Source organism: Empidonax traillii, unplaced genomic scaffold (genome assembly GCF_003031625.1).
Source record: "Empidonax traillii isolate 1590-97213 ecotype Southwest subspecies unplaced genomic scaffold, ASM303162v1 scaffold466:size1224651, whole genome shotgun sequence".
Taxonomy (NCBI): Eukaryota; Metazoa; Chordata; class Aves; order Passeriformes; family Tyrannidae; genus Empidonax; species Empidonax traillii.
Window position 1 is genome coordinate 1,060,512 of NW_020955659.1, and position 26,464 is coordinate 1,086,975.

The 26,464-nt window shown below is 35.4% G+C and overlaps 1 protein-coding gene across 9 annotated transcripts in view; it reads right to left on the reverse strand.

Moving 5' to 3' along the window:
• Positions 1–26,464, reverse strand: part of RGS7 (regulator of G protein signaling 7) — a 242,150-nt gene that overhangs the window by 95,249 nt on the left and 120,437 nt on the right. For all 9 annotated transcript variants that reach the window (XM_027895752.1, XM_027895753.1, XM_027895750.1 and 6 more), the window contains exon 4: positions 9,473–9,523. In XM_027895752.1, the coding sequence (XP_027751553.1) occupies positions 9,473–9,523 (51 nt within the window). The remainder of the gene's footprint in view (positions 1–9,472; positions 9,524–26,464) is intronic.

The following is a 26,464-nucleotide window of genomic DNA, read 5'->3' on the forward strand; positions in this document are numbered from 1 at the left end:
GTTTTAAGGCAAGTTAAATATTAAACTGCTGAACTGTTAATCATAGTGTGTAATTTATTATTTAATCACTCTCAGTACTAAAGGGAAAAAGCTGGGAAATATGTCCTTAGGTTTTAGAAAGATATCCAGAAAAAATAAATTAATGCAACTGATGCCCATAGAGACAACATGATAAGAACTATAATAAAGGTTGGAATGAGTGAAAATAAAGATAAGTGCAACAGAAAAGGAAGACTCAAGACAACTTTTGTTGATGGGTGCAATGTCTTACAACTCTGTGAGTGTTCTTATGTGGAACTAGTAAACATATCTGGTTAACACATTATCTTGGATTCCCAGGGAGCTCTTGGCATGATTCCTCCAAATGCTTTCTAAAGGTATTAAACAGAACATGGGAAAAGCAATAGGTAGAAAGCTGGGAATAAAGGTCAGGCACAGCAGATCTGTTCTCACATCAAAGAGAGGGTAACCACAGTAGCTGTGTTTAATAGTTCCTGAACTGTTCATTATCATCCTAAATTATCTACAGAAGGGTGAGAATGATAATATTACATCAGATACAAAATTTGCTGAAAGTATAACATTACTGAGGAAAGCAAAAACTGAGTTGAGAGGAGATGGACTTCATGGTACCGATTCACTAGACAATACAACAGCAAATAAAACTGAATTTTGATAAATGTGAAACATTTCAAATATGAAACTCTCCTCCCCAGGTTCACATGCCCCATAAGTAGCTGCAAAGTAACTGCTGCTGCTCAAGATAAACTAGAGGTGCTACATGAGATTCTATGAAAATGTCTGCTCAAATCTTGGACAGAAAATAATTCATTATATTAGTAAAGATATAGAAAACAAACCATAAGACAGAAGCACACCCATATAATAAATGCCAAGCCCTCACTGCAAGAAGGACTTTGAGGTACTGCAGTGTGAAGGGCAATGGAGCTGGTGAAAGATCTGGAGCACAAGTCTTATGAGGAGCAGCTGAGAGTTTAGCCTGGACAAAAGGAGGCTCAGAGGGCACCTTATTGCTCTCTACAACTACCTGAAAAGAGCTTGTAGCCAGATGGGGGTTGGTCTCTTCTCCCAGGCAACAAACAATAGGATGAGCAAATGGCCTCAAGGTGCACCAAGGGAGATTTAGATTGGTTATTAAGAAAAATTTCTTCACAGAAGGGGTTGTGAAGCATTGACAAGGCTGCTCAGGGAAGTGTTGAGTCATTATCCCTGGAGGTATTTAAAAGATGTTTAGATGTGGTACTTAGGGATATGGTTTAGTGGCAGTCCAAGTGGTCAACAGTTGGACTTGATAATCTTAGAGGTGTTTTCCAGTCTTAACAATTCTATGATTCTAACCCACAGTTACCATGACATCATGGGTGTTTATTATATTTTTGTTTATTTTAATTTCATGCTAGTGGTTATATTTGATGATGTAAAGAATTCTACCATTTCAAGAGGCAAATATTTCACATCTCTAGTAAGCTTAAGAGCTATTAAAAGGTTAAGTTTTCCAGTTTATCTGAAGCATTATCATGAAGTAGTACCATAAAATAATTAAGAAGCAAACTGTCAAGAGCAAATGTAAACTACTTGTATTAATTTCTGCATGCCTAACTGAGGTGAATAGTCTTTTTATTGGTTGGATTTTTTTAAATTAATTTGAGCTTCAGATTTAGTGAGAACAGTAATTTTTTATCAGTAATAAAAATTAAGTTCTATTGACACTAGATATTTTATATTTTGTGGACCCAAGTGTTCTGAAGCCAAATGAGGTCTTCCAGCTACACAACCACAGTAGACATGGCTCTTGTAACCCACCCTCCCACTTAAACAATGAAAATCTTGAAAATTTGTCAAATTTGAGTAGAATGCAAGAGCAGAATGCAACCAATGAAATTGGAAAAAGGGAGAAACATTAGAGGGAGAACATATGAATGGAGATGAATTAGATCCAACTAGTAGCCACAACTAAATGAGGATCAGAGAATATTCTACGCAGTAAAACTGAAGCATGAACCATGAAGACTGAGAAAAAAAAAAAAAAAGAAAAAAAAAGACAAGAGGAGATGGGGAGAAAAAAGGAAGAAAAAGAGGAAACTGTATATTGAAAAAAAATGAAAGAATGCCTCGGAAATATTAATCTGTCCAATAAATTGCAAGCAATGTCCTTTGTACAGTAATTGATCTTGAACCATGACTCCTTCTGTGTGATCAGCATATTTCTCTATGGAAGACTTAAAAACCTCCCAAGGTCAATTACTAAAAAAATCAAGAGAAGGCTTTACATTATTCTTCTGGTCATCAAATACTACATATGACGTGTAAATATCAAAACATTTATGTTTACTTGACTATAAATAGATGCAGCAGCTGTTGGCAAGATGAAATAGGATTTCAAGTGCTTTTATTCAATTAAGTTGTCCAAATTTAAAATCTCACTTCCATATACTTGCACTTTCCATTACTGCATAATACAGTTCTTTGGCAACACAAGGAAGTAAAAATCTAATGAAGTCTCTGGACAGTTATTTAGCTGGGTTTAATTAATTATGCCACTGTGAATTGGAAATTAGTAAATGTTCTTCCTCTTAAACCCCCAAAACTTTATAGGATCCTGAAGGTTCAGAAGGAGGCTGACAAACAGTAAGAAAAGCACAAAAATTCCTGGTAAATTTAGTAGAAATGGGATAAAATATTTTATTAAGAAGGTCATTATAATTTAATTTATGCAATTAACTCCTGAGCTATATTTCTAAAAGTTATCAGAATTCTCCCTAAAAGAGCATATATTTTCTAGGAGTATTCATTTGTACTTTTGTCCTTAGCTAGCTCAAAAAATATATGTTTTTTGTTATTAACAAAGACATTAACATCATAATCTCTGACTATGCTGCTATTAATGTGGAGACCTACAACGCAAGCAGACAGAATGGAGAACAGAAAATATTTTTGAATTAGCAGGATTTGGGATCCAAAGCCTGTTATTTTGAAAAGCTGATGCGTCAGTAGGAACTTAATAGTGGCTTTACCTATGTTTGCCTTATGCTGAAATATTGCTTCCATATTCTGAGTGATAGTATCAAGGAAAAGATTTTCATACAATACCTGAAAGGAGCTACCCACTTTAGTAACACCAGGTTCCTTAGAAGAACAATGTGGAGAATTTGCAAAGAAAACTAAGAAACAAAAATTGCCCAATTTGGGGCTTGATTCTAAAAACTGATAAAGCTTTCCAGACTTTATAAATCATTTGGAAGAATCCAGTATCAGTTTTGAATAGCACATCTTCTATAAAGCTTTATGATGAAGATGTGTACTTTGAGGTAACTAACTTCCTGGGTGAAGATTTCAACTGTGAAATTTAGATTTCTTAAAGCCTACTTTGTTCTGTGAAAGAAAGGATAAAATGCATTCCTTCAACTGGTGTAACAGAGCATTTGAAGTTCTTTCTAATGAAATTACTTGAAATGAATGCTTAGCGAATGTTCAGATTCTATTATCTTGATCAGGTAACAGGTTTAGCATTAACTTTTTATCTGAGTAGGTTTCTTCAGACTTATTTTTCTAATCTGTACTTTGTGTACTATTCAGTACATTTTTCTTACTCTTCACTCAAGGCTCATAGAGATTCCAGTGAAATAAAGTCCATGCTGCTTTCTGAATTGTTAAGAAGGCACCTAGTTAAATCTTGTATCTTTCTGAATTAAAAATAAAACCTCCAACTTTCTGCATAGCTGGGAATTTCACCTTTAATGATTAAAACAAAGGATGAAGGAGTGAACGTCATGGGAAGGTATTACTCTTACTACTGAAAAAATTCTGAGTAGAATTTGTAGACTTTAATACTAAAGACATGAATTATTTCCTATTAAAAAAAAGTTTGAAGTCTTCACCATGGAATCAGTTTTTAAATGAAATTTAAAAACTTAGTTGATGACTTGTTTTTAACCCAAGGAAAACAAGCATCAATAGAGTTCTTTTATATACAGAAATAGTGTATGGTACAAAAGTTATAGTAAAATCATAGAATTATTAAAAGATTAGGGTTGGTAGAGAACTTAAAGATCATCTATTTCCAACCCTGTTACCATGGTGAGCTTTCACCAAACCAGGTTGCTGAAAGGCTAATTAGAACCAAAAGAGATCTATTTTGAATTAATATGCTATTGACAATAGCAAACAGGTTGGTCACAGAAACACTGTTACAGAACATGTATGCTTTGTTTAACAATACCATTACTATAATTTTATTCTTGCTATTATACTGAAAGTTATGCTACATGGCAGCAAATTCCACACTTGTCATCTTTATCCATTACTCCAAAATGGACACTGATTTATAAATTACACAGAGGAAATTCATTTATACTTCACAGGTAATATAAAAGTTTATAAAATTACTTAATTGCTAGGATGAAAAAAAATATAAACTATTTTATATGGAACCTTGTAAAATAATTGCTACCTTAAGACAATAAGGGAAGAGAAATTTTATGCTTAGCTTGATGGAACAGGTTGTAATAGTGTGACCTATCTGCTATGTGAAGGAAGCTATTTGCCACTGATACCACGAGCTCTTTGCATCAATACTACAAATTCTGTATCTCCCCTGTAAGTGTAAATAACTGTTCATTTTTTAATTGGCTGCCACACTACTAAACTCATCGGAAGAAATGACTGCTCCTTGATAGAAAATTGGAAACGAGTACTGATGCAGCCTACCACCTAGCTATAAGCAAGGAAATAAAATGGCCAAACCGGGAAAATATTACTCATGTTCAAGAGTAACTACATAAATGTTCAAACAGTACTGGCACATATTTAGAACAACAGCTTACTCCAGGCTGGACCTGCTGGTCTATCTACTCCTGGGAAACACTCCTAACACATCCAGTCTACACAGGGTCACAGATAACACTAAACTGGAAAAAGCTTCAGTGGAAAAACATGAAACCATTAAATCTGATTTATCCTGTCACAGGTGAATTGTACAGGCAGTACACCTCTGTTCACCATGTCCAAAATCTCTCTAAGGGCTTTAGGCAAATAAATTAACCTCTTCACTTGAACATTTACTATTGCACTCCTGAAACCCTAACAGTGGCTAGAAGTCCACAGATTGCCAGACACAGGTAAGTACCACCTATGCTACACATAATTAAAGGAAACCTGACCCATACATTGTTTGCATGAGTATGACAACATTAATACTATTGGTACTAAAGTAGTGTCAGTAAATTTTGACATTTTCCGTTATGAAGCAGAATTTTGTTTTTATTTCTTTTAGTTTATCTGAAATTGAAGTCATTATTACATTTAAATGTTACAGGACCTGACAAGTTCAGATCAAATTTACTCAGCAGAAGAAAGTAAGGAAGTTATTTACACTAGACTGGACAAAGGTTCATGAAGTTTGCCTATTGAACAAAGTGTGCCTGAGTTTCTGTTAGGCATATGAAAAATGAGTGTCTTGGTGTCCCTGGCTTCCTAGTGTGAGGATTATAGTATGTGTGCAGGCAGTATAAATTACTTTTACTGGCTTTTTTTTTGGGGGGGGGGTTTGGTAAGTTAAGCTGATGCATTCTACTCTTCCAAAAATTTTGATTAATGCAAAGACTGCAAATATAAGCATGACATTTCCATTCCCTTCTTTCTTCCTTTTCATAAGAGACTCTTTTCTTTGTTAGCAAACTCTGGAAGTACCTCCCTTTTGCTTGCAGCTGTCTGGCAGTGTCTCCCAGATGGCAATTGTTCAGACATCTTGTCTGGCTCCTGCTCTTTGCTGCTACCTTACTGCATATGTATGCGGAAGGGGCAGAAATAACTTAAAGTTGAAAAAATTTTCAAGTATGCTTCCACAAACTCAAATCAAAAAACCTAATATTTTTCTTCTAACTCTTTCAAGCAAGTACTGTGTTTTATCAAGGTCATTATTAGTATGGAAGCTGCTGGAAAGAGATTTTACTACAAAGCAAAGGAGGGAAAACCGGAAGAAACATAAACAGATGATGTGCTACTGAGTCCTCCCTTCTTATTGCACTGCATCAGTGAACACAGTTTACATCTCTGATGGTGGGCATCTAGTTACAAGTTACACCAGTTAAGTGAAAAGACTATTGGCAAGAACTGAAGTTGAAAAACACAGGAGGGCATCTATGTCAAGGTACAGCCTTTTTAATAACTTTAGAAATTAGATTTTGTCATAGATATTTTTGACTTCAGTGTAATTCTTGACGTCCAAGAGCAGTAGCAAACTACTTCAAGAAACTGCCTAAATAATCTGGAGCAAGGCAGTCTGAATGCAAAGGTTGTGCATTCTGGAGCTGGCTGCAGTACTGTGGCTCTGCTAGAGCAACTATCCAATAATGAAATGCCTCCAGCCAAATTCAACTGGCTTTGCAGCTATGAGCAAATTAAATAGGCAACACTCAGGAGTAAAGGTACTGTAAAGGAACACAAGGACAATGGCTAAACCTATTATCTACTCTTAAAAGTGCTTTCTTGGACACCTTTTTAGAAATTGTTCATTGGCTGACTTTACAATAAAATAAGTGTGTGTTAATAACATACGTTTCATTATGAAAAGACTGAAAAACTGATACTGTTCTTCCTCCTTTAGGAGACAACAGCATGATTTACTATTAGCACCCTGAAAGCTAGGGAATAGAGAAATCAAGTGTTTGCCCAAAGGACACCAAAGAAATCAGTACAAGAACCAAGTACAGGATTTGTCTCTTGGCAGCTTGAACTGATACCTTTAAATCAGCTCATTTACCCTTTTTGTTTCTCACTAAGGATTAAAAGCACTTCAGTCTCTTGTCTGGTCAGTCTGGTACATTTCACGTCATTAATTACCTCCTCAAAAAATAAAAACACAATGTAGAAAAACAGAGTAGATTTTCCACTTTAAGAGTAATTGGCACCGTCAGTGAAGAGTCAGCACTTACCCTGTAATGGTCAGTTCAACAAACACATATCTAAATGCCAAACCACAAGCCCTTAAACTCAGTTAATTGCTTCTTTTCAGGTTGAGATCATGCTTATATTTATGACTGAATGAAACTTCCACATTAAAAATAACTTAGACAATTAGACAATGTTTCTGTTACTTAAAATTTTAAAGATCAGTTGTAGGCTGAAACACAAATATTTTTAAGTACATATTGAAACGCAAGCAATATAACAGCAACTGTAGATCGCCTTGTGTCCAGCTATTCTGCTCACAAGCTTTACTCTGCTCCACTGAAATAACTTCAAATTTGGTGTACTTTAGCAGAGTCCACTTATCATCTCCACTTTATTTTCTTGATAGATATTTATAGCAGCAAGCCAAAATCTTACAAATTTTCAGCCAAAAAATATTTTCCGTTTATGAAAAATTTGCAGGGATTTATTGACTGGCAGTTAACAAGTTCCAACTTGTAACCATTTTTTACTGGAAATTGCTGTCTCCAGATGAAAATTTTACAGTGAAAGCAAATGTTGCTGTCAGACCTTCTTCTGCTTTATGTTTTTCCCACTATCCATAAAGCAGACTACTTCATTCCCACTTAAATGGTATTGGAGTTGCATTCCCTATGCAAAGCAAAGGAAAAACCTGCACTACAAAATATGACTTTTATTTTTTTTAAGTTATACATGGTAGTGTCAATAATGTCCCTTCCTTCTTACTAATTCTGTTTTATTAAAGAACAAGTTGACTGAAGCAGTCAAGTGTTTTCCCCCCTGGAGAATAGAAGGCTATGGGTGGGACCTCACCAGAGTTTTCCAGTACTTAAAGGATGGAGATTCTCTTCACAAGGAGTCATACTGAGAGGAGAACGAGCAGTGGATAAGGTAGAGGATAAGGCACAGAGAGTGGTTTCGTCTTGGTATAAGAAACAATTTTTTTACAGTGAGAACAATCCATCTCCACAGGAATGTGGTGGAGTGCCCATCACAGGAGGAGTACGAGATGAGACTGGACAGAGTGCTAGATAATCTCATTCAGGCTCACTTGCCCATGAAAGGTTGAACCACATGATCTTTTGAGATCCCTTCTAACCTGGGCTGTTCTATGATTTTGTGAATCTGTCTACTTATCCCTTAAATCACAATTTGCATGCCTTCCTTGCGTGAGTAGTTCACAGCACTGGTAGATAAGGTATGCAAATGATCCTTACATTTTTCTGTACAGAGTACAATATATTCTTAAAATACATGATCTGAGGTCTACTTTGTCTTTCTCTTACAGGTATGGGGCTGATATCAGAATCAGAAGGAGATGGCAACTTTCAGTGCAAAGTAAGGCATTATTTATTTCTGCATGACAAAACCTCATTGCTTCACAAGAGCTTTGAAATGGAACCTTACAGAGGAGTTTTCAAAGACAGCCAAGACTCTGACACATAGGTTAAAAGCAGACAGAAGATACTAGAAACCCAAGTTATGGCGACAACAGATCACAGAAATTAAGGGCTTTTCCACAGGAAATTCTACATTGTCTTTTCTAGAACTGGAACAAAAAGCCACATGCCTAAACATTTTATAAAACAGAACATTTTCAGAAGTTTTGTCATGTGAATGGCTCTTGCTCACCATCTGTCAGGTTCTCTGCTATCTGGCAGTTCTGAGTATTACCCAAAGAAAGCATTTAGGGCTATTTGCTTTCTGAAGATTTACATTCAGCCAGCTCCAGATAGCTGACTTTGGATTAGAACCAATACACATAAGACATTTTTGTCATTATGGATAGTGTTTTTCCATCCGTGCAATCTGAGAGGATAAAACCCAGCTTAAGTTAAATTACCATGGTGTTGTGGTTACATATGTTAGTAGTTTGTGTGTTTGTTAAATTTTAATTTAATATGAACATAAGGAGCCAGGGGACTAGGTTTTGTTTAGTATAAGGTTTTTTTCTCTTCCCTATTTTGCAACAACCAGGTAATCTGAATGACAGCCTTTCCCAATACTGTAGTTCTGATTTGACAAATTAATGTTAAAGCTTCTGTATCAAATAAACACAGAACAGCAATCTTTCAAACTCAGATACAGATAGGTGAGTGTTTTGTAGCTGACAACTGAGAAATACAGTAGCACACTTAAATCTCTTGCAACCTCCACATTATTTTCAGGAAGGAAGCATGACACTGTTTTAAGTTACATAAAATTAGAAATATTTGGTGATCTTCTTCACATAACAAATCAAAAGGTTGCGAAGTGGCTACTTGCAAATATCACATTATGTGTTGATTGTGACTTGAGGAATGAGGAGCTATTTTGAACATGTTATTTGCCTTTTACTGGAATTCTACAATGATCATACTATTGATTTCTAATATAACAGAAAACCACATTAAAAAAATAAAATAAAAAAACCCAAACAAACAAAAAACAAACTAAAACAGAAATTCCATTTCCAAAAGTCTGAAACAGAGACAGAAAAAAGTATTCTTTTTATCTTAGACATGGAAACAAAACAAATTACCTGGGTCTTCTATTGATAAGTTCTTCGTTAACCATTGAACAATGTCTGAACCTAGAAACAAAAAAACGGGCATTTTTATATTAGTAAGTTTTCTCTTCCTATTCTTCAGATACCTGAGGCAAATCATGTTGTTCTTCCATGGAAGAGATCTACATTTTTTGTTCAGATTGTCTAGAAAAAAAACCTGTGACACTATTATTTTATTTTAGCTTTGATTTAGCAGAGAAACATAGCACTCATTCTTTCTTTAGGCTAAGATTTATAAAAAGTAACAGAAGTGCACTAAGTGTATGATAATAATCTGCATTTTAAAAATTACATATATGATAGTAGTCTGCATTTTAAAAAATTACACTGCTTCAAAATTTACATAGCAAAAGAAACACTTTATAAAGTTAATATTAAGTTTTTCACCTCTTAAAATTTAGTTATCAGTAAAAGCATATTCAGTTACCCACACATGCACTACCAATGTATCAAACTCCACCTTATAGCTAAGCTCTTGGCAGAATTCATTTTTCCCTTCATTCTTAAGCTCTCTCCTCTCTGCTCCCGTCTCTCTTCTTCCATATCCCTTCATTTACTGCCTATCCATTTCTTTCTATCTAATTTCCTGTCTTGTTTTAGGGTCCAATGCTATTGCTCACTTCTTCACACCTTTCATACCAAATTTCTTGCTGCTTTTTTCACTGAGTAGCCTTCCAAGCTCACCTCCTAATTCCTAGCCCATCTGCTCTCTTGGGCATGCACTCCTATTACACTTTGCACTTTATGTCAAAAGCCTTGTTTTCCAGATTGAAAGCTATGGTTGAACTTCACCCACTGAGAACATGCATTACAAAATAAATTATGAAGCAGTGCTGCAGATGAAAACAAAACAAAACAAAACAAAACAAAACAAAACAAAACAAACTTACATTCAGATTTAACAACTTTAAATAATGAAATTGGCTTAAAGGGAAAATGTAGTGAAGCACTGATGGGGTGTTATGTGTATGTTTTTTGTGTTTCGTGATGGCTCCAGTTTGGACAAGCATGTAATAGAGAGACATGTCAGGTAATATTTCCCTATAGAATCAATATTTATGATGCTCAGCCATTTCCCAGCAAACATAATCATGAAATTCTTTTATAAACCTTAAATTTAAAACAATCACAAAAATCTACACAACTTACACAACTATAAACTAAATCAAAACAATGAAATCTCTTGAATGTGAAATAATACATAACATTAGAATGTGGAGCATATTTCCCCTGTCTCTCCCTGGATTCAAACTTCTTCCTGTACTTTGCATAGTGCATTTCCTTTGGTTTCCTTAAGGCAATGAAAATGATATTATAAAAAGGCATTTTAGAGAAGAAAGGAAATTTACTTCTCCTCTCTTTCTTAAAGACCATAGTTCTGTAGCTCTTTTTTTGTTACACATAGTGAATAGACTTACCATGTATTCTACAAATTCTTGTTGGTAATATCATAACTTTTTATGAGTGTATACATTACTAAATTGATTACATAGCAGTGAAAATCTGTGTAGATTTTACAGCCTATCTCCAGAGAAGACATTTTCATTACTATGTTACATATCTAAATTTTGATAGTTATTAAACCCCAATGGCACCATTTCTCCTAGCATTTATATGGCTTTATTCCTTAAATGAGGCAATTTACCTTTGCATGATGTTGGGGCTGTACGAAATGTTTCAGACAGATATTCCTACCACAAAATATTCTATTTTTATTCTACTCTTATATATTTTAATAAATACAATCTCAGTCCTTTATTTATATATATGTGAACTTTACAAGGCCAACACTGATGGAAGAATTTTAGCTTAGTGTAAGACAAAACTTCATAGACGTAATGATGCAGCTCCAAGCAAAGCTATATTTTTATGTCAGCTGACTAGAGAAGTTAGTCAGCCCTAAATATTTTCCTAAATCTTCAAAGATCAGAGAAAAAAATAGAAAAACATCATGACACTTCTAAATACTGATTCTTAACTTTGTCTTCCTTCAAATCTCTCAGATACCATATGGAAGAAATTTTCTATTCTATTTATCTCACCTTCAAATTCTTCCTTTCTTTTTGCCTCTTTTGAAAACTCTCCCACAGTGACATACCGTATTCCTCAGTCCTCGGCTCCTGGCATCACATTTGCGTACATTGTCTACGTATCAGAAATTTCCCCTCCATATGTTGCACTGTCTTTTGGCTATTATAAATAATAGTGGGAAGTGGGGTTTCATAACAACTGCACCACCTGATTCTGAAAGTTCACTGCTGCTCTATTCACATTTTACACTGAAGCCACTCCCCTGGCACCTGAAAGCCTGAACAGCACCTTAAGCCAGCTATTATATTCAAACACGGATGATTTCAGATGCATGACTTTGATGACAAAAACCCAGATGAATAAGTATCAACATGAGCACTCTCCTTTTAGTGTGAAGGCTCTTCAAGTAAAAGTTGAAAGTAATTGGTCATATCACAAGTAAAAAATTTTTCAGTTCATATTTCTTTGGGAGATCTTGGTGCCAACACTAGTCCTAAAAGAATAATAAAGGTAATAATGTAATAAAGGTACAGCAATGTAAATCCTGCAGTTGTAGCCTGTCTCATAACCAAGCTTCAGAGCAGAAATCTGGTTCATAAAAACTAAAGGGATAATTAAACATGACTGTGTATCTGTGCCCACTCTTTATTCTAAAAGTACCAATCTAGAGAAGTCCCTGTCTTCTCCAGCAAAAGAAACTGCTGTTCCATTCCAGAAACATTTATCTTTAAAGCTTCCCAAAAGACATCCTCTACTTAGATTTCCTCCACAGCCACAAGTGACTGTTTTACAGATGACACTAGCTGTGCATAATTGGCAACACACCAGTAACCACAGATGAGACCCCTGTAATCCCAAGGCTCTTGTATTAAGCACTAGAGTTTAGCATCTTGCTGAGGAACATTGCTCCATGCTAAACATTTGCAAGACAAGAGCGATGCTGTTTATAAAAATTATTGTATGAAAACCCAGTACAGTCTTTCTACCGCAAAGGAATTTTTACACTTTTCTTCAAAATTATGTAAAGCCTTGTGATCTTGTTGAGCTATAATAAAATATCAGTGTGCACGTGACATGCAAAATCTTAACAACTTCCTCTATGTAAAAAGTATTTGTGGGGGAAAAGGCCTAGAGAGAATAAGTAGAATTTGGAATACCATAAGATTTCCCTGAAGAAATTTATGAGAAATCTTACCCTGAAAAAAAACCACAAAAAAACCACAAACAAAATGGGAAAAAAATTATGATATTTTATCAAGCAAAACTTCGAAAGTCTGAGATTAACAAGGAGATCAAAAGACTTATCAGTGAGACCAACTTGATTTCCTGTTCATCAGAAATCTCAAGTAATGGTAAGAGAAGTGACCTTCTATTTTCTGCATCATTGTGTCCCATTCTTCCTCTCCTCTCAATCAATTCCTCTCTTTACTCTCCAAACATATTCAGACATATTTGGGTTCTATTAAGAGAGAAACAGCCAAGGATTCAGCAGCTCATCTCATCCTCCATCCATAACTACCTTTGGGAACTCAAGCTGAATCACATCCTCCACAACAGTTTTGGATCCAATACCAAGTAGAGAGCAGGAACACTCCAGGCATGCGTCCATGCTTTTCCCAACACCCACATTCACTCTGTAAATCAATAGGCAACTAAGCTGCTCTGCAATACCAACACCCCACTTGTAGGTGAGTGCCTAGTCATCAACCTAAAGAACAGTTTTTTCTTTTTCAGTGACAATATAACTTCTTTATAAAAAGAATTTCAATCTGCACATGGAAGAGAACAGTCTCTACTGTCTGCTGATTATGTTCTCTAAATCATGAGTCAAGATAGTCCAAATTTCTGCTTAGACACAAGCAGTTTTAGGTATTTGAATCTGAGTGTCTCCACCTCAGTATTGAAGCACTCTGGTTGGGCTCCCTTTTAATTCCTTTTGCTGGAACTGTAACTCTTTTGTGTTAAACGGTCTGGACGATAACAGAAGAAAATAAAAAAATTACTACCCTGAAGGACACCCATGTGGGGAGTTGAGCACCTAGAGTCCCCTCCCTGAGAAGGCTGATTAATGCAAAGTAGGACAGCACTGGCAAGCGCATCCTGGTGCAGCACACAGCACTGTGTGAATGTGAGAGCAGCCTCTCTCAAGGAAAGCCAAGAAGGAAATGGATAAGTGACTCCAGTACCAAGTTTGATCCCCAGTTCCTAAAATAATGTGTAAAAGGGAAACAGTAACATTGCTGTTGTCTTAACTATCTTGAACTCTCATTCTGAAAAAAATCATCCAAGATTATTTCAGGAAAACTGAGAGCACATTCTTGTGGGAAAAATTTGCTACTTGCCATAAATAGCTCACCTAACTTTCTTTTTAGATCTACTAGATATTTTACTGTATCTGCCTGACAGAGAAAACAGGTCGATTGGTAAGCATAATACGTTCTTTCTCTCATACACATAACAGCGTTTGCACATAGCACTTTGATAATCTTTACAACACAGTAAAAGCTGCCTGAGATTACCTCTGCCACAAAAAATATTTTTGCTTTCTTATTTTTTTACATCAGCAGTTCGAAAATAGTGTGTAAAACCAAATGCCCTCCAAGTTCAACAAGAAAGCTTTATGAAGCTCCTAATCATACTTCAAGCAATCATGTTTTTTTTACATATTTCCACTTTAATATCACTAAGAAATATTATATTTTCCTTCTGAAATGCTTCTTCTAATTCTTGCCATACTGCCCCCCGAAGACACCCACACACAGATGGTAATGGAAGGAAGCGAGGCAGCAATGCAATTTCTGCTAGACGCTTTACATTCATGGAGGATTTTTGAAGGGGAAAATCCTGAAGTACTAATTCTAATAATTCAGGAATAAATATATTATAATACAAGACCTGACTTGTGATTTTTACTCCACAAAGAAACTCAGTGGAGACACAATGACTTACAGTTTTGACATTAGCCCAGCAACAATGTCAATGCATTTCCTCAAAGCATTCCTACTCAATAATAGTTAATTTATACAGATGGTTTGAAAATGGGTTTTTCCACTGTTGCTATTTCAAATCACTCTTCCAGTGACTCATGCTCTTGCTGTTCTCTTCGCTTAAGGTTCTGAAAACTGATGTCCAAAAAATCCCCTTTGATAAGCACAGATTTCCTGAATAACCCAAGCTGTTTAATTTAGTTGTTTTGACTAAAATACACCCTTCAGAAAGATTTAGTGATGCTAAGTACAACAGCATAAGGTGATGCACTGCAGAAGCTCCTGAACAAAAAGTTTCCCAAGAATCTGCTATTACCCAGCCATTTTCTCACACAGACAGAAGCATCTCTAATGGGAAACCTCATCTCAATTAAAAAGTTCTACAACACAGCAATCACACAAAATACTTATCTTCAGAGACATGGGGACACAGGCTATAACAGAGAGTCCCAAAACATGAATTTCATTACAAAATGCCAAGAAATTGCAAAATAAAAATACTTTGTTTGGTCAAAGTAGTTATCTGAGGTTTTTATTTTTTTGTTCCCATTGTTCCATGGCCTCTAGTACAAGCCAGTTATTTTTCAGCTAATAGTAATAAATACAAAATATAAGATACAAGAAAGTTTGTTGATGCTGAGTAGAAACTTTTAACTTTAATCCTAATATTCAAGTGTTACACCAGAAATGTCAGTAACTATGATCAGAACTTCGCTCAAGGCTTCTTTTTTTTTTTTTTTCTATTTGAAATATGAAATGTTTTAATATTCAATAGACCACAGAAAGTTCAAATGAATTTCTATTTTTGATTAAGCTGTGCTGGATGTTTTTGTGCTATTTCTTCCAGATCCATGATTATTTTAATACTGCTATGCATTAGAGTTTACACTTCAAAGATCTGCTGCAGGGCTACATTTTCAAAAGCGAAAAGAAATTAAGTTATTCCAATTGTAAGTACCTATACTTTGGAGCATTACTCTGACTGAAAATCAAATCCCATTCAGCTTTTACCAAAATATGGGATTGTTTCAAGACTTTATTATGCTCAGCTGCTTGGTATAATAAAAATCACATCATATAGTATGGAATGAACTGTGTTAGAAATAAAACTGACCTTTGCTCCAATCTCCATACTTCTACCAAATTCAGAATATTTTGAATTTGCAGCCTGTCACCACTATTCAGAGATTATGAATTAATTTATTCTAAATGCCAGTAATTGTGCTGCACAAAAATCTGAAGCAGATATGACTTGGTCAGTTCCCAAAGACATAAAAATCTCATGGTTCTTTTCATGGTAGTACTTTACATATACACCTCAATCCTTCTCACAATAAAGGCAAAATGTTTTAGCTGTTGAGGATAATTCCCAGGTATTCATTGATATATAAGTTCTGTTGACATTTGAAATTCTCTAATATGATTTATCCATCAATGGAGATTTATCAAAAATTGAGATAGACATGAATTACAATTTTAATACACAATCAACAGCTCTTGGGTTAAAAATAAACTTAACCATACCATCCATATAGTACCATATTTCTACCTAAAATTTTGAAAATTGAAGTATGGTACGTGCTCATATAAGTAAGTATATATGCCAGTCATTTCATAGATTATATTCCCATCAATCACACTAAATTTAGCAAACAAAGAAGTAAAACTTAGAGACAATAAATTCCTATATGCTTCACTTTACTAAGTTTATTCCCTCACTGCCGTGTTTTCCTACGGACATTCACATCAGCATTTGTAAGACATTAATTGCAGCCCTGCAGCTAGTATTGGCTTTTTGTCTATGACACTTTTATAGGAATTCAAAAGCAACCTTTCTGCTTTGACAAGTAACTTGGTACCACATTAATCAAACATGTCTTAGAAGCAAAGTACTTTGCTTTACATCAGTATCAGGCAATGACCATAAAGAAATAACTAATGTCCTATTTTAGGAATGTCTCTTGGAACTCAGACAAAGAAACAATCTCTGTAAAAAAGTCCTACTTTCTTCCATACCTACCCCCACATTCATTATGTCCAGAGCTACCGTTTGATACGCTGGCTCACGGGAAGCACTTGGAAGTTTACGTTAAAAAGTTGGAGAGAGCAATTTTCAGCCATCCATTATGAAGTAGAAGAATGATAAAAAAGGCATTATTCTGAACAATGTTGGACCACTAGCCCATGATGTGACCTTTGGTATTTATTTCACCAGTAAATATAATAGTTCCCCATGCTGTGCAGTGGATTTGGGGGGCTAGAGAACAGAGAAGCATTTTGAAAAGATCAACCTGTAAGTATTAGTGTAATAAATAATAGTGTATGTCCTGGAGTCTGGATTCTATTCATCCTGTTATTTTACTGTACATTTCAATGTTTTATTTCTTTTGGATAAAACAGCTGAGAACTGATGGTGTCTTACTGTGAACACAGGATGGGTCTTTCATAACTTAAACTCTTGAGTACAAAAGCTCTTTGTGAAGACAAGGCTGTAGCTCATTATTTTTTTCCTTTTACACAAAATATGGAGAAAAATTAATTTCATACAGTTGCCTAGGAGTATGCAGTGACGTGAATACTACTTTTAGAACTTGTTGCGTCTCTGCTGTTTACATTGTCAGAGTAAGAATAAATAGTATGAAGATGTAAAATCACCCTCAGTGAGGGAACATGTATACACAACCATTTACATACCTATCCAAACTAGTTCTGTCCCTCTTCTTCCCGGCTCCTGTACACAACCAGTTATTTGAATTTTGGTCTCTCATGAGAACCCATACATATTTTATGTAAAATTGTTGATGGCCACCATTTCTTCCTTAACCACTGATTGCAGACTCAGGAACAGATAATACACACTCTTTTGAGAAAATAAAGGCAGGATTAGTAAAGAAATATAAAGCAAATAGATACTCAGTCCCAGGACTGCTGTTTATTAATGGAAAGTAAAAGCAGGCAAGCCCTATGTTGAGGCCCAGGAGAGAATAAAGATATGTCAGTGAAATAAATACATCCTGTTTGATCTGGCAACAGCAATTAATATGATTCTCGTGCTACCTTATTGTCAGATAAGAAAAAATTGGTGGAAAGCAGCAAAGGTTGCTTATGCTGGACTAGCAAATAGCCTGGTTATGGCAGTAGGCTTGATAGCCTAGGAACAGCATCACCCTCCTCTCCAAAATACGGGGGAAAGGGAGGAGTGGTAATATGACTGGTGAGATGATTCCTTGATGCAAAACAGGATGGATACAGGTCATATAGGAGGGAAGACTTAATTAGTTTATCCCCTTCCAGTTTCTGCTGCACTTTGCATGAGGAAAGTTTATACTAAGAAACTAAGTATATACTAAGCTGTTTTAGTCCTCCTTTCTATTATGCTAGTTCTAACTAACGTTGCATAAAACTGAGCTCCTGTCTAATACCAATATACAAACAAATGCCGGCCATAGCAGTGTTTTCAACAAATACTGTCCAATGGATGGGAATACAGGCTCATGCTTGCACATAACCTTCTTTGTTTCCTCATAGATGCCATGTTGCTGCCTTTACTGCTGCCAAACTGGCAGCGTTGATCCCTTCCACAAGCATGGAATTCACAGCAACGTTTTGTAACAGCACGATTTGCAACTACTCTGTAAAGTTTTGGGGCTAGCAAAACTGGTCTGCTTTGTGCCATATGAACAGTCAGTAAAACATGTTGGTCTCAAGCAAAAGAGGACCAGTCTATTTGTTATGCAGCACACAATCACAGAGCAATTCAAAGCAGTCAGGAAACGTCAGAAGATTTTGTTCATCTCAAATTCACTACACTCATCTTCTATTGACCTTGCAGAGACTATGTCTTCGGCCATTGCCATTTCTGGAACACAAGCATTCAGTGGTTTTAGTAGTTGCTGTTGGAATATATTTCTATGCTTCTAATTTTGGGTTTTTTTTTTAAGAAAGTGATTGTATACTGGTTTAGGTGAATATATTAAAGATATCTATACATTCAAGCTTAAAACTGATGTTCATGTTTCTTACTAGTATAATGAGGCTCCTTTCCCATGTTATGCTTCTAGAAATGACTGTCACTCAAGGAAAGAAAGCAACAAGTTTTCACTACTGTTAATATAATTGAAATTTCAGCATTTTTTCCTTCTCATATGTTTAAAATTACCATTTAGCTTGCATTACAAAATATATCCTTGCTAGGTAATGCTTTCTTCTTTTTAGCAAGTAAGCTAACAAAGGCAGACAAGTTCTTTATCAAGCAAGAATTTGTGTGCACTGAGAAAATAGAGAAAAATTACAGCTCAGACTTCTTAAGATGAAGGACTCACAAGTAACTATTGCTACATATAAATCAAATACAATCATGTAATCCTTTAGTGCTGCCTAAATTTGCTGCACTCTAAACTTAGTAGAGATGATGATCACCAAACCAAGTATATCAGTGAAGGCAGATCTAGCAGAGGTGGAAGTTATTCTGCTGTTTCATGTTGCAGAGATCATTCACTAATTTTAGTATGGGCAGCATCTTATACTAATTGCTATTCAAACACATAAGAATGGCAAGTCCCTCTGCTAAGTACCCTACAATCAGCATTTCTGATGTGACAATTTAATGAAGATTTAATAAAGATTTTCTGCTGATCGTATTCTGCGGTTGCTCAATAAAGCCCCTGACTTCTGTTATTCTCTGAGCTTCCCCAGTCAAAAGTGCATCCTTGAAAAGATGCTTCACTAGTCATAACAGAACTCATGAGACACCAGAGTTTCTTACCTTGCAGCAAACTCTGAGGCTCTCAAACTTCATTGTGATGTAAAGTGTAACCTCAACACCAAACATCAAAGCTTTGCACAAACTGAAAAATTAAAAAATGTTTTCCTTTAATGCTATCAAAATGTGTGATTCAACAGGGGCAAAACCTTTTTTTTTTAGCATAAAACAGAATTTTGCAGCTTCATCTTTCTGACTCATGCGACAGCTTCTAATGGAAGTATAATATTAAACAATAAAACAAAAAATGGAGTATTTCAGTACTTCCTAATCAGGGCAATGTCAAAAAATTCTCTTGAAAGAGTGTGGCTGTGAAAACATTTCCCAGTAGAAAACTCATTTGCCACATATAGCATCAGAAAGGCTCTTAATGGATTATTCTTCTAAATTAAGTAGATGTAGAAGGCTTGTACAGAACTAAGATGGATGTGCTTCATTATGCCATGATTCTATAATTTCTTTGACAAGACCAGAGGACAGTGCCATAGGATCTGCTGCAGTGAGCACTCATAGAAAGTCAATTGGTAGTTTTAGATAACAGAGACAAAATAGGAAGAGAATAAAGGGCAATCTCATCTGCCTTTTTCTCTTAAGGTGTTACTTTGTCAATGATTATCAGAACGAGATGAAATTTATATTCAACTGTATATCTTTAATAATATGCCATTTCCATTTTAACATAAACTAAATTCACAGATATTCTTATTGTGCAATATAAACACTATAACTATAGCAGTGATAGCTCCGCTTATCTCATATCTTGCCTCTCTGTTGATGAGTCATCTCTCCTCCTACCATGTAGTAAAGAAAACAGATGAGCCTTGAAAAGCTAACACTTTTTGCAATCTTATATAGCAAATACCATTTGGAAAATATATTTGAAAAATCACAGCTCCTGTAACTACTATATCGGTTTCCAGACAGTGAGTTACGTACAGTGGGGACGAAAACATTTGGAAAGTATCTGGAATTTAGTTTCTAAAAGATTTTTTTTTCTTTGAAAATAAGAGTGAAAGTGAATTAGTACTTTGGCAGTTTTGATCATGTCCTTTTAAGCTTTAATTTCAAGTATATTTTTAACTCTGGAACTATGCTTAGAAGTAATTTCTATTTATTGACTGTGAAATCAAAGGGAATATTATAAAACCATTCTCTACTTTAGTTGCAGTGGAAAAATCCAAAGTAAGTCCATTATGGTCACTAAAAATCTTTAAAAAGTTTCAGGAAGTGGTTGACAAAAATACTGAAATGTGGCTCAAATTGTTCTCAGCCATGACATATGATGAGATTTACAGCAAACAAATCTCAATTTTAAGTTGCTAAAGAAAACTAAAGTCTATTTCTTTACTCTTTCTAAGGTCAGTATCCATGCAAAATTGTAGTGAAACTATAACCATCTAGAGGTATTTACTTCTAACATAAAAAAAGTCTCTATACAATACTGTACATTTTTATACTCAACTTCACCTTTGCTACCCCTGGCAGGTGAAAGGGATATGTAAAAACTCTTCATATTGTTTAGGAAGGTGTCATAATTGTCTCAAGTAGCTTCCTGGGCTATGTGAACTGAAGCAGCTGTGGTCTAAAATAAACAGCTCACAACTCGATGCATAAGGATGAAACATTCAGGCTATTTTGCTGTGAAACATGTTTGTTTTACCAGAGGCATTAGTAACATGATAATATTCCCTCCCTTCATCAAAAACACTTCCTTTGTTTGATGCCTTCACAAGGAAACTTAGATTAATAGTAACTCAAGACACCTATGTTAAAAATCAGAACTGTCTAGCAGCTGTGCTTCTTCCTTTCTGTGTACAGGGAAGCTGAGGGAGGACAGGTCTCTGGGGCAGCAGACAGGGAGTGTCTTAGATGCCAGTTAGGTAACTATGCTGAAAACAACGAAGAAAGAAAGATAAGTGAGTATGTAAAAACAAGTAGCACAAGGTTATTGAGGGACATACAATGTGAAGGACCTGTTATTGTCTCGGTTTTGACTGACGTGGTCACCTGCATCAAGCCTGATTACCTATATGTGGCACAGGGGAAATGATTTGACAGAAGTATGATCACTGATCAAAAAATCTTTTCAGCAAGGGAAACAGCAATGCTCAGTTTGTCACAGAGATGCACTATTTAAAGTGAGTGTTATCTTCTAAAGATAAACTTACAAAGTGACCAGCAAAGAATTAAAGAAAATAATTTAATTGAATTACAATTTGCACCATAGTATGTGGAAAAACTCCAGCAACATTGAGTCATCTAGTACTACTGGGACAAAGTGAATACACAGTTCACTTCATAGCTATGGTAGTGATCAGAGAGGCCAAATGGATAGCCTGCTGACATAAAGAGAGAATGGGTAGCCGATGATAAAAAATCCAAGAGACTAATGTCCAAGTCTCACTTATAAGCCATAGGTTATGCTAGCATGCCTTAGACAGCGCTAGTTTTTTGGGGGTTTTTTTTGTGCATTTACAAGAGTAATACAATATTCAAGATATTAAATAAATGTAATTAAAGAATGAGAGGCAATTTTTATATTGCTTCACATGGGAAGATTCAGCCTTAATAATTTACTGATTTTTAGAGTGCTGAACTGGCTATTGCAAGTATTTCTTTAATAATGGAGGAGCCTTTGTCTATTTATTTATAAAAGCCATGCAACGTACATATAAAGGTCAATATTTAACCTGATGCATTCAGGCAAGACTTCTAACCATATCAGGAATGTTCTTGATTTTATTTCATATGAAAACTCTTCCTACCATTTGCATTGATGGCAGGGCATAAGATAAATGGGGATTGGTGCAACTTTTAATTAATGTTAGCACTCTATTTTGCTTTAATCCTTTATGTTTTATCTCATGTATTGCTTAATTGAAAGATATTTTAAGACACTTGTTAGGCTGTCTTTCTTTTGTACAGTAGCTTTTAAGCTTTTGCAAGGAAGGAAGAGTTCTCTGGTGGTCAGGGTGACATGGCTGGGGTCAGATCGCAAGCTCTGCTGTTAGCATTCTTGCATGTGAACCACTCTCCCTTTCATACACTTTTGTTATCAATATTGTTGCTGTTACTGTTTGTTTTCTCATCTCTTTGCTGTTTCCAGTAAATTGTTCTTATCTTAACCCGTGACCTTTGCCTTTTGTGCCTCCAGTTTTTCTCTCCAGTCACCACCCACAGAGGGGAGAAGGTAAGGGTAAGCATGGTTTAAGTGGGAGCACTAAACTGGAGAATACCATTTATAAATCACGATACTACACTTCTAGATTTAACATGTGCTGCAAATGAATATATACTCATATTACATAGCATTCGTTCCAAATTCTGCTCTCCCTTATCTCATTTTCTTCTCATAAATGTATACTTTGACATTAACAGGGTCTGTCTTAAGTGCAGCTTCAGTTACAGACAGCTTGTTGCTGCCTTGTATAGTTTATTCTTTCCTCCATGAGGGTTGCCATTTTCTTAATCAGAATAAAACATTCTAAAAGTATCAGTATTGCAAGATAGCATGTTTCCCAAGTGAAAATGCCCTTTAGTTATGTATTATCTCACACTAACACCTTTTTCTCTCTCTTACTGCTTAATTATATCACTCTTCAAATAAATTTTTAAAAAAGCACATTTCTGGGTTTGTTTTCTTAAGGAAGCATTTTGAGTAGTAGTGTTTGACTTATTTTGATTGAAAACAGAGCCTATATTGATGAAACAGAGCTGACTAGTTTGCACCCACTAGTCCTCATTTACTGCTGTCATATACTCTCCTAACATATAAAATTTTGACTCTACTTTTTTGCAAAAGTTACGGTAATTGCATTGTTGCACCAAGTTTTTCTGTTTTGGTGTTACTTAAGCAGCTGAAGGGGGGGTATAAACTGAACACTTGAGCAATGAGAAGAGCTTAACTTCCTTTCTCTCTGTTTTTGTTCTGCTATAATCATATATCACCCTAAGTATCTGCCAGATACAAAGGTCATGAAAAAATATAGCATGTATATCATATTGATCACTCTTTCCTAGCACTTTCATTCTTATCATGCCCTTCACATTTTTCAAAGTGCTAAATATAATCAATCTGCTGTATTCTACAGAAATTGGTTTGCAAAAACAGGCTTATTTTCCAATTACAAGTGGTCATTAAAGGACAATTTGTGCAATTTGATGCTAGGCTGGACACTGCTCATAAACACCCGCAACTGGAAACTGTAGAGAAGAACCTTGCAGGTAAAGAGTAAACAGCTTTGGAGACCCAAGGCAAAATCCCAGATCCTAATGGGTGCCCCCACATTTTGTTAGATTCTAGACACCACTAACTGGGCCTCTAACCCAGCCAGAGAGAGAGTCTGTTTTACACAAGAGTACACAGGACAGTGCTAGCTGAGAGTACTTTGGGGATTCCAAGTCCTGCTCTTTAGCCACTGGCAGCTCCACTAATTACCCACGTGCAGGCCCCCAGCTCCTGGCAGAAGCAGAAGGCACAGGACTCCCATCTTCTCAAACACAGCAGCTGCCCAGGGGGTCCTGATGACAGGGGTGGGTGGTTTGTTCCTTGGTTTTCTCTGACTTGGGTGGGTGGTGTCTTATGTATTGTCTCTTAGTAGTTTCAGATTGTTTACCTATAATCATAAAAACTAGACTGCTTTTCAATAGCTGCTGAGATGCACTTTGTGTATCAGTGCTGAGGTATATGTTCAATTCGGTGATTTAGTTATATTTTGAGTAAAGAAAGGTCTACTCAAATCTGTATGGATTTTACTAAATTTTTTTCTTTCTGTAAAAGGTATGGTTTTGTGCATATGAATCTTTCAAATTAATCTATTCATTTTATTAGAACTACAGTTACGGGGTTCATTTAACAATAGAAAAATCTCATATTGGAAATAATAATACTCAGCAAAAAAAAGCATTTTTGGATTTGAGGCAGAATATTTTTATTCCTTTTCTTTTATTTTTCTTTCTTACCAAGCCAATATTAAGCAAAGAAGAAGAACATGTGTTATTTTTTAAATTATGGCAGCAAGAAGAATGATTTCCTTCCCTAAATAATTGAAAAGTTAGTTCCAAAGGTTTCCAATGCTGATACAAATCTTTATTAGATCTGAGACACAGGGCTCTAATCTCCTCTTTATTTGACAGATATGTTGATTTGAGAAGAGTTCCAGATGACTGAGGACACCTACTGCAAATAATACAGCTAATACTGTCCATTTTAATTTTTGCTATATATTCTGCCTGTTTATGTGCTTTCTGTAGCTAACGAAAAATTTAAGAACAGTTGCTTGTAATCTACAGAGTCTCCCTTTTTCTTCCTTTTTGCTATTTTCCTGTAAATTAAATGTCCTGTTTGGATCACCCATTATAGGAACCAGCAATTAAACTGAGTAATTCCCTTGTTAAATCAAAAATGACACTTTAAAAAAAAAAAATTATCTGCATCTGTACCTAGTGTCTTGTACAGACTATCGTAATACAGACTATCATAAATTGTCAATCATTAAATGATGTTTGATTTATTTCTCCTATTCCTAGACTTCTACATCTGTTGCTACATCTACCTGCACATCAGGAGTCTATTTTTGAGTACAGACAACACAGACAGTTTCTATCTTGGCTTGACTAGTAATAAACTGAGCATAGAGACTCAGTACACACTGATGTCTAAGTGTGATGGAGAGGACTGAATAGCCAGACTCTAAGAGATGTGCCAGAAGAACATTCCAAATACACTGAATTAGAGATTTTATCTCGTCTTTTATAACAAAGGATCCAAGGATATTTGACACAAACTCCTTAAACTGAAGTCTACTTCTCAGATGAAAAATTTGATTTGATCTAAAATAGACGCAAAATACAAAGGTCGAAATTGCCATTTCACTGTATAACCTAAATATTTATTTTATTTTCTGTTCTGTTCTAAAACAAGTGTAATTGGAAGGAAATATAATTTTTCAAACTTTTCAGCTATCAAGCAGTAAGTTTTCCATTGAAATCAGAGTCACAGAGTATTCAATTAGAATATTATATTTTAAAACACAAGTTCAGGTGCAAATGGATAACTGTATACAGATGTTCTCTTCCAAAGCAATTTAAGGAGACAGGTAATTCCTATAAAATAGTAAGACTACCACAGAGAATAAAGACAATGTCTACACACACACCTGATCCTGGATAGCCATAATTCAAGTACCCTTATTTAGGACATCAAAGCCCTTCAAAACTCACATCACTCAAAAGTTAAGATATACTTTCCTTATAAAAGTCTGCTTCTTCCACAAGTCATGACTCATTCCACATTTAATAATTTACATATGCTGATAAAGGCTTTCCCTATTTTCTGATGTCTAAATTAATAACCACCACTCCCAAATAATCCAAACAGAAACTGTTACCAAAAACATTCAATGTCTTTGATCAAAAAGCCTATATCTTCAAGCACTTTGGAATCTTTAAACTAGCAGAGCCTGCTAATGCTGTTCCCTCTCTCATCAAAAAGCTTTAATGATGCCTTCCCTCTTCCCAACTCACTTCCCGTTCAGAAGTTTGTTGCAATCCTTCCCTGTAACCGAGAGCTCACAAGTCCTTCTCCTCATTCTAAAATGCAGGTGTTCCTCCATTTCTCTGTTGGAACTTTCCAAACAGTATACTAACTTAAATTTATCTCTTGGTTTATTTTACCTCTCTATTTATCTTTGTTCTACTAACATACATTTTGAAACAGTATTTGATGTTCAACTTATTCTCTGTTTTCATATTTCACTAAAAATGGTTTACCCCAGTCTACTACACTAGCTTGTGTTTCACAGCTTCTTGGCTGCCCTATAAGGTCTTCCTCTGCCTAATATGCAATTCCATTTTAATATAACTGTGTCCATATAAAGTTCTTCAAATGCTTTTTAAAATTTTACATCCCATTGTTAATTATTAGAAATACCAGGTTTAAGCATAATCAAAAGTGTAATTCTATCAGACTTAATCCAAAACCAACTTGGTGACAGGTAGGATTGAATATGACATGTCATCCCTTAAAATAATAGGAGGAGAGTTTTACCTAATGAGACTAAATCACAGAATTCCTTTACTCATTGCAGAGGTAATTTATAAGCAGTGTCCTAGTGTAGTGGTTTTGAATCTAGGCCTTCCTTGGTGATCAGGTTGTAACCAAGGAACTAAGGTCATGTTCCCAGT